The sequence below is a fragment of the Electrona antarctica genome, assembly GCF_951216825.1.
Source record: "Electrona antarctica genome assembly, chromosome: 18".
Taxonomy (NCBI): domain Eukaryota; kingdom Metazoa; phylum Chordata; class Actinopteri; order Myctophiformes; family Myctophidae; genus Electrona; species Electrona antarctica.
The window spans coordinates 385,491-395,490 of NC_136799.1; the positions used below are offsets into that span (position 1 = coordinate 385,491).

General features: G+C 44.1%; 1 protein-coding gene across 1 annotated transcript in view; it reads right to left on the bottom strand.

Moving 5' to 3' along the window:
• LOC306942652 (uncharacterized protein) overlaps positions 1–10,000 on the bottom strand; it is a gene marked incomplete at its 3' end in the record, with an annotated part of 92,298 nt that overhangs the window by 59,094 nt on the left and 23,204 nt on the right. Inside the window, exon 4 of the mRNA XM_079528660.1 lies at positions 3,219–3,276. Coding sequence (XP_079384786.1) covers positions 3,219–3,276 — 58 coding nt within the window. The remainder of the gene's footprint in view (positions 1–3,218; positions 3,277–10,000) is intronic.

The following is a 10,000-nucleotide window of genomic DNA, read 5'->3' on the forward strand; positions in this document are numbered from 1 at the left end:
GTGCATGCGTGTGTGTGTGTGTATAATGTGCATGCGTGTGTGTGTGTGTGTGTATAATGTGCATGCGTGTGTGTGTGTGTATAATGTGCATGCGTGTGTGTGTGTATAATGTGCATGCGTGTGTGTGTATAATGTGCATGCGTGTGTGTGTGTATAATGTGCATGCGTGTGTGTGTGTGTGTGTGTATAATGTGCATGCGTGTGTGTGTGTATAATGTGCATGCGTGTGTGTATAATGTGCATGCGTGTGTGTGTGTGTGTATAATGTGCGTGTGTGTGTGTGTGTATAATGTGCATGCGTGTGTGTGTATAATGTGCATGCGTGTGTGTGTATAATGTGCATGCGTGTGTGTGTATAATGTGCATGCGTGTGTGTGTATAATGTGCATGCGTGTGTGTGTAGAATGTGCATGCGTGTGTGTGTGTATAATGTGCATGTGTGTGTGTGTGTATAATGTGCATGCGTGTGTGTGTGTGTATAATGTGCATGCGTGTGTGTAGAATGTGCATGCGTGTGTGTGTGTGTATAATGTGCATGTGTGTGTGTGTGTGTATAATGTGCATGCGTGTGTGTGTGTATAATGTGCATGTGTGCGTGTGTGTATAATGTGCATGCGTGTGTGTGTATAATGTGCATGCGTGTGTGTGTATAATGTGCATGCGTGTGTGTGTATAATGTGCATGCGTGTGTGTGTGTATAATGTGCATGTGTGCGTGTGTGTATAATGTGCATGCGTGTGTGTGATTAATTTGCATGCGTGTGTATAATGTGCATGCGTGTGTGTGTGTATAATGTGCATGTGTGCGTGTGTGTATAATGTGCATGCGTGTGTGTGTATAATGTGCATGCGTGTGTGTGTGTGTATAATGTGCATGCGTGTGTGTGATTAATTTGCATGCGTGTGTGTGTATAATGTGCATGCGTGTGTGTATAATGTGCATGCGTGTGTGTGTGTATAATGTGCATGTGTGCATGTGTGTATAATGTGCATGCGTGTGTGTGTGTGTAAAATGTGCATGTGTGTGTGTGTGTATAATGTGCATGCGTGTGTGTGTGTATAATGTGCATGCGTGTGTGTGTAGAATGTGCATGCGTGTGTGTATAATGTGCATGCGTGTGTGTGTGTATAATGTGCATGCGTGTGTGTGTGTATAATGTGCATGCGTGTGTGTGTATAATGTGCATGAGTGTGTGTGTGTATAATGTGCATGCGTGTGTGTGTATAATGTCCATGCGTGTGTGTGTATAATATGCATGCGTGTGTGTGTATAATGTCCATGCGTGTGTGTGTATAATGTGCATGCATGTGTGTGTGTATAATGTGCATGTGTGTGTGTGTATAATGTGCATGCGTGTGTGTGTGTATAATGTGCATGCGTGTGTGTGTGTATAATGTGCATGCGTGTGTGTGTGTGTATAATGTGCATGTGTGTGTGTGTATAATGTGCATGCGTGTGTGTGTGTATAATGTGCATGCGTGTGTGTGTGTATAATGTGCATGCGTGTGTGTGTGTGTATAATGTGCATGTGTGTGTGTGTATAATGTGCATGCGTGTGTGTGTGTATAATGTGCATGCGTGTGTGTGTATAATGTGCATGCGTGTGTGTGTGTATAATGTGCATGCGTGTGTGTGTGTATAATGTGCATGCGTGTGTGTGTGTGTATAATGTGCATGTGTGTGTGTGTATAATGTGCATGCGTGTGTGTGTGTATAATGTGCATGCGTGTGTGTGTGTGTATAATGTGCATGCGTGTGTGTGTATAATGTGCATGCGTGTGTGTGTGTATAATGTGCATGCGTGTGTGTGTGTATAATGTGCATGCGTGTGTGTGTGTGTATAATGTGCATGCGTGTGTGTGTATAATGTGCATGCGTGTGTGTGTATAATGTGCATGCGTGTGTGTGTATAATGTGCATGCGTGTGTGTGTATAATGTGCATGCGTGTGTGTGTGTGTATAATGTGCATGCGTGTGTGTGTATAATGTGCATGCGTGTGTGTGTATAATGTGCATGCGTGTGTGTGTATAATGTGCATGCGTGTGTGTGTGTGTGTATAATGTGCATGCGTGCGTGTGTATAATGTGCATGCGTGTGTGTGTGTATAATGTGCATGCGTGTGTGTGTGTGTATAATGTGCATGCGTGTGTGTGTATAATGTGCATGCGTGTGTGTGTGTGTGTATAATGTGCATGCGTGTGTGTGTGTGTGTATAATGTGCATGCGTGTGTGTGTGTATAATGTGCATGCGTGTGTGTGTGTGTATAATGTGCATGCGTGTGTGTGTGTATAATGTGCATGCGTGTGTGTGTGTGTATAATGTGCATGCGTGTGTGTGTGTATAATGTGCATGCGTGTGTGTGTGTATAATGTGCATGCGTGTGTGTGTGTGTGTATAATGTGCATGCGTGTGTGTGTGTGTATAATGTGCATGCGTGTGTGTGTGTATAATGTGCATGCGTGTGTGTGTGTGTGTATAATGTGCATGCATGTGTGTGTGTGTGTATAATGTGCATGCGTGTGTGTGTGTATAATGTGCATGCATGTGTGTGTGTGTGTATAATGTGCATGCGTGTGTGTGTGTATAATGTGCATGCGTGTGTGTGTGTATAATGTGCATGCGTGTGTGTGTGTATAATGTGCATGCGTGTGTGTATGTATAATGTGCATGCGTGTGTGTGTGTATAATGTGCATGCGTGTGTGTGTGTGTATAATGTGCATGCGTGTGTGTGTGTGTATAATGTGCATGCGTGTGTGTATGTATAATGTGCATGCGTGTGTGTGTGTGTATAATGTGCATGCGTGTGTGTGTGTATAATGTGCATGCGTGTGTGTGTGTATAATGTGCATGCGTGTGTGTGTGTGTATAATGTGCATGCGTGTGTGTGTGTATAATGTGCATGCGTGTGTGTGTGTATAATGTGCATGCGTGTGTGTGTATAATGTGCATGCGTGTGTGTGTGTATAATGTGCATGCGTGTGTGTGTATAATGTGCATGCGTGTGTGTGTGTGTATAATGTGCATGTGTGTGTGTGTATAATGTGCATGCGTGTGTGTGTGTATAATGTGCATGCGTGTGTGTGTGTAATGTGCATGCGTGTGTGTGTGTAATGTGCATGCGTGTGTGTGTATAATGTGCATGTGTGCGTGTGTAGAATGTGCATGTGTGTGTGTGTATAACGTGCATGTGTGCGTGTGTAGAATGCGTGCAGTACCGATGCTGTGGAACTGCCATCGGCTCTGGATTCTCTCTGGAAGGAGCTGGAGGATTTTCTGAGGGAGGAAACGCAGGGGATTGAGCCAACGATGTACACTTTAACACTTCTGTCTTTAACCCAGAATTGGCGGGAACCCCTTTTGGTGTTTTAAGCATTATGTTATACTTTAGCTATTGAAAAACAGCAGATCTACTTCTGTCTTTAACCCAGAATTGGCGGGAACCCCTTTTGGTGTTTTAAGCATTATGTTATACTTTAGCTATTGAAAACAGCAGATCTACAAGCTCATAGCGCGCCACCGAGTGGCGCGCTATGAGCTTGTAGGTCTGCTATTTTTTTTAAATCGTGAAAATGTGGCGCGAAGCTTTGAATATATATTCTTTCAGAGCGAACATTTTTAACTAAAATATTGGCTTTTTTGACATATTTTGAGATGGGGGTCCGTGGCCCAATAGAGATAATTCTGGGGGTCCTTGATATGAAAAAGGTTGAGCACCGCTGACATAGAAACATGGGTTTTTCAGAAAATCTTTAGGATTTAGAAGCCTTTTTTTTAATCGACCTCAGTCCAAAATGTGCTAAAAGGTGGTTCCAAGTATTTAAACTAACATCCAGGGCAAAGGTAAGGTTTAACCCATTTAGACCTGAGGACGATTCTACAAAATGTCTTCTATAAATCCTGACAGTTTTCTGAAAAAACCCATGTTTCTATATCAGTGGTTCTCAGAGGGTTAACCCTTAGAAGGTGAAAGACGCCAATTGGCGTCTTCATCAGAATTCCGTAAATGATCAATGACGCCAATTGGCGTCTTCACAGTTTTTGATTAATCTAAACATATTAATATGCTCCGAAGCGCTGTTTAAATTCCTGAGCTTATATTCCAACTACATTACCCAGAAAACCCGTGTCACGTGACACACGTGTACGTGTTGCCATTGGAAGCTGGTCCCACCCCCTGTAAACAGTGGGGGCAGAGGGAGTCTTCATAGTTTATTGTTTTGCCTGTTTTGCCCGAGCGATTTTCTAGCAGAAAAAGTTGAAAGCAGTACTATTTATTTGAGCGAGTTTTGTGGTAGTAGTATTGATCCATACGCGTCCCAGTCGCCTTCTCCAGGCGGAGTAGCCCTGGTCCAGTGCTTACAGCGAGACTCGCTGCTCCCTCCCTCCTTTTTTCATTGTCTCCCCATCGTCGTCCGATGAGCTATACCGGGAAACCATTGAAGAAGACGATCAACCCGGAATGTTTTGAGGTAATCTTATTGTAGAAAATGCCCTTCTATAGTGATCAGAAATCATAAGATGATCGCTACAAATAGATGCTTGGATAATTACTACTACTAGTCAGATCATGACGCCAGAATGACTCACCACGATGGCCCCCAGCCATTAGCCAGCACCAAAGGTGCTGGCTAATGGGGGGGTTGGTGCATTGGTGCTGGCTAATGGCTGGAGGGGGGGTTGGTGTCGATCGGTTGGTTGGTGCAGTACAAATGTATCGTAGCAGGCATGCACGCATGGCAGTACAAGTATTTTATATTGTAGCGTGCCTTATAGGCGATCTGATCTTTAGAGTAATGTTCGCTCCTTTTATTTACTGTCTACAAAGACGGAGAACAAACATGCATCGTTTACTGAAGCAACGCGTGGTTATGACCTTGCTACAAGGATCGGAGGGGGGACGGGGAGTGAAGCTAACAGTAGCGTATTATATAAGATCTGTATGACGTTTCATTGACGTCTGAGCTTGCATGATAATCGCATTCATTGTATATTGTATACAATCATGATTGTACATTGTTTAGTGTGTCTCCGTGTGATGATGATGATTACGATGATGTCAGATAGCCTACGTCCCCCGCCCCCCCCCCAACTGGCTATTGGCCGGGCTGACTACAGCTAAATGTTTATTTTTATATATTTAGAACTGGCATCAGATGAGGAGGAGGAGGAGGATGATGATGATGATGATGATGATGATGATGATGAAGACGAAGAGTCAAGACTGCGATGGAGTTCTCCGACACTGAACCGGATGCATTCATTCATTTCAGTTGTTGTTTTTTTTAAATTTAGCCTACACACACACACACCGTCAAGAACAACTGGAATGCAGTGGTTTGGGGACACTGGGGAGTTTGGGGACAACTGTTTTGTATGTAGGCCTATTTATTTTCTGTAATATTTATTATAATTGTATTATGTTAGTAGTCATAAAAAATAAAAGACGCTTTTACAATGAGTTAGACCTGTCATGGCTATTTTGTTCACTATTCTGAGGTTTATGGTTTGACTAAGCGAGTTTCAACTGTGATTTACTCTGTAACGGTAGATGGTAAGAACGCAATTTTTTGTTATAATACAGTATACATTCAAGTCTATATTTTGATACATATCATGGGCACAAAGTCATATCAAAACAATGTCCTTGGATGTGTTTTTTATCAAAACTGTTTCTTCACAACAGGTTTTTGAGATACATGCATGAATAGACAAGGTACTGGTAAGACTATGTAAACATGGTATATATCAAAATGTGCGTTAGAATGTCTAATTTTACCCCAAAAAAGAATTGAGTTTATATGATGTTCCATTTCAGAGCTAGGGGGACTTTTAGCTGGATAGGTCAGATTGATCATGACTGACCATGCTATTTATAGATGGCAAAATATCTACAGTGGTACATGTGAGAAGATTTTTATTTTATTTTAATTGAACTAGACAACTCACCCTTTAAAATGAGATATTGCATGGCTATGTACGCCCAGCAGAAAAAAAGTTATTTAGAAAATAAAACTTCAACCGGGCATAACTTTTTTTGTTGTCCTAGAAACACTACCCAGTGTAAATGCAGGCTCTTTTAAATGGCTTCCAACACAAAAACTAAACATTTTATCAACTCAGTTCATCCTGGAAGCAGACAAGCCAAGCTTTCTCTGAAGGTCTTTCGTTGTCACACATTCACAACAGAGAATTTTCAATAAATCATTAAAAAACGCCATTCTGCCATAGAGAAGTCTAAAAACTATATAGAAATCCTTGAAACTCTCAAAGAGTTAAAAACCCATGTTTCTATATCAGTGGTTCTCACAGGGTTAAAAACCTATGTTTCTATGTCAGTGGTTCTCAGAGGGTTAAAAACCCATGTTTCTATGTCAGTGGTTCTCAGAGGGTTAAAAACCCATGTTTCTATATCAGTGGTTCTCAGATGGTTAAAAACCCATGTTTCTATATCAGTGGTTCTCAGAGGGTTAAAAACCCATGTTTCTATATCAGTGGTTCTCAGAGGGTTAAAAACCCATGTTTCTATGTCAGTGGTTCTCAGAGGGTTAAAAACCTATGTTTCTATATCAGTGGTTCTCAGAGGGTATGTTTCTATGTCAGTGGTTCTCAGAGGGTTTAAAAACCCATGTTTCTATATCAGTGGTTCTCAGAGGGTTAAAAACCCATGTTTCTATATCAGTGGTTCTCAGAGGGTATGTTTCTATGTCAGTGGTTCTCAGAGGGTATGTTTCTATATCAGTGGTTCTCAGAGGGTTAACAACCCATGTTTCTATATCAGTGGTTCTCAGAGGGTTAAAAACCCATGTTTCTATATCAGTGGTTCTCAGATGGTTAAAACCTATGTTTCTATATCAGTGGTTCTCAGATGGTTAAAAACCTATGTTTCTATATCAGTGGTTCTCAGATGGTTAAAAACCTATGTTTCTATGTCAGTGGTTCTCAGAGGGTTAAAAACCCATGTTTCTATATCAGTGGTTCTCAGAGGGTTAAAACCCCATGTTTATATGTCAGTGGTTCTCAGATGGTTAAAAACCTATGTTTCTATATCAGTGGTTCTCAGAGGGTTAAAAACCCATGTTTCTATGTCAGTGGTTCTCAGAGGGTTAAAAACCCATGTTTCTATGTCAGTGGTTCTCAGAGGGTTAAAACCCCATGTTTCTATGTCAGTGGTTCTCAGAGGGTTAAAAACCCATGTTTCTATGTCAGTGGTTCTCAGAGGGTTAAAAACCCATGTTTCTATGTCAGTGGTTCTCAGATGGTTAAAAACCCATGTTTATATGTCAGTGGTGCTCAAACATTTTCATGTCAAGGACCCCCAAAAAATATCTATTTGGCCGCCGACCCCCATCTGAAAATATGGTGTTCCAGGGACCCCCCCAGAAGCAAAGATTTGAGTTAAAAACGTTGGCTCTGAAAGAATATATATTCAAAGAAAAATCGTGAAAATGTGTGCAAATCTTTTAATATATATTCTTTCACAGCGAACGTTTTTCACTCAAATATTTGCTTCTGGGGGGGGGGGGGTCGGCGGCCAATTACAGATAATTCTGGGGGTCCTCGACATGAAAAAGTTTGAGCACCACTGACATAGAAACACAGGGTTTTTCAGAAAACTGTCAGGATTTAGAAGTCACTTTTGGGTTTGACCCCATCCTATGAGCAGAGCCTCTGGGTTTGACCCCATCCTAGCAGCAGAGCCTCTGGGTTTGACCCCATCCTAGGAGCAGAGCCTCTGGGTTTGACCCCATCCTAGCAGCAGAGCCTCTGGGTTTGACCCCATCCTAGCAGCAGAGCCTCTGGGTTTGACCCCATCCTAGGAGCAGAGCCTCTGGGTTTGACCCCATCCTAGCAGCAGAGCCTCTGGGTTTGACCCCATCCTAGGAGCAGAGCCTCTGGGTTTGACCCCATCCTAGGAGCAGAGCCTCTGGGTTTGACCCCATCCTAGGAGCAGAGCCTCTGGGTTTGACCCCATCCTAGGAGCAGAGCCTCTGGGTTTGACCCCATCCTAGGAGCAGAGCCTCTGGGTTTGACCCCATCCTAGGAGCAGAGCCTCTGGGTTTGACCCCATCCTAGGAGCAGAGCCTCTGGGTTTGACCCCATCCTAGCAGCAGAGCCTCTGGGTTTGACCCCATCCTAGGAGCAGAGCCTCTGGGTTTGACCCCATCCTATGAGCAGAGCCTCTGGGTTTGACCCCATCCTAGGAGCAGAGCCTCTGGGTTTGACCCCATCCTATGAGCAGAGCCTCTGGGTTTGACCCCATCCTAGGAGCAGAGCCTCTGGGTTTGACCCCATCCTATGAGCAGAGCCTCTGGGTTTGACCCCATCCTAGGAGCAGAGCCTCTGGGTTTGACCCCATCCTAGCAGCAGAGCCTCTGGGTTTGACCCCATCCTAGGAGCAGAGCCTCTGGGTTTGACCCCATCCTAGCAGCAGAGCTCAGGGACCAGTTCAACCTCATGTATGTTTGACAGCCTTCCTGTTATGAATTAATAAATTTTATTTGTTTTATCTGACTTTGTTTCCCTTGGTTCCTCTTCTATTCTTTACCCTTATGAGTATTTTCTTGAACATGCTAAATGGCACTTATACCCGCCTTCTAATGAGAGCGCAAAATGTGTCTTTGAAGAGCCACCCATCGACTAATCTAATATACGGCAACCTTCCCCGTGTTTCTACACTAGTCCGATCCAGAACAACACCGTTTGCCGGCCACTGCTACAGAGCTGACAATTAGGTTATATCTTCCCTTCTCTGGAGTCCTGCCTCAAAGCAGACCAGAGGTAGAAAACTGTCGTTCCCTGATGTCATCGCTGACACATACATCAGTAAGCAGGAACTGGGGATGGCAATGAAGGACCGGGAAGTCTGGCGTGATATTGTGAAATCCATGATCTCGACCCAGCCAGGGACACAGGGACACACATAGCTGTATAGGAGTGGTTGCACCACTAAAAAGAATGTCCCGAAAGATAACTTTAAAAAAAAGGAGTGCGTATAGTCAAGAGCAATGGCAGGAGAGCGTATTTTGGTATGGATGGAAATGAGTAGAATACTTTGGGCCGTTTTCAGATCCCCAAGTGCTAGTATTTTATGATGGTCTCCGTGCGGCGGGTTCAGAAATAATGATGGTCTCCGTGCGGCGGGTTCAGAAATAATGATGGTCTCCGTGCGGCGGGTTCAGAAATAATGATGGTCTCTGTGCGGCGGGTTCAGAAATAATGATGGTCTCCGTGCGGCGGGTTCAGAAATAATGATGGTCTCCGTGCGGCGGGTTCAGAAATAAGATTATTATGATGGTCTCCGTGCGGCGGGTTCAGAAATAATGATGGTCTCCGTGCGGCGGGTTCAGAAATAATGATGGTCTCCGTGCGGCGGGTTCAGAAATAATGATGGTCTCCGTGCGGCGGGTTCAGAAATAATGATGGTCTCCGTGCGGCGGGTTCAGAAATAATGATGGTCTCCGTGCGGCGGGTTCAGAAATAAGATTATTATGATGGTCTCCGTGCGGCGGGTTCAGAAATAAGATTATTATGATGGTCTCCGTGCGGCGGGTTCAGAAATAATGATGGTCTCCGTGCGGCGGGTTCAGAAATAATGATGGTCTCCGTGCGGCGGGTTCAGAAATAATGATGGTCTCCGTGCGGCGGGTTCAGAAATAATGATGGTCTCCGTGCGGCGGGTTCAGAAATAAGATTATTATGATGGTCTCCGTGCGGCGGGTTCAGAAATAAGATTATTATGATGGTCTCCGTGCGGCGGGTTCAGAAATAAGATTATTATGATGGTCTCCGTGCGGCGGGTTCAGAAATAAGCTGCTGGACGCTGGTCTAAATCAGGAACACTGTCCTGTTGTCTGCCTTGTTCTTATAGTCTGGAGTGGAGACTGACTGACACTGTTCAGCTGGGCGCGCGCGCACGCACGCACGCACGCACCACGCACGCACGCACGCACGCACGCACGCACACACGCACACACGCACACACACACACACACACACA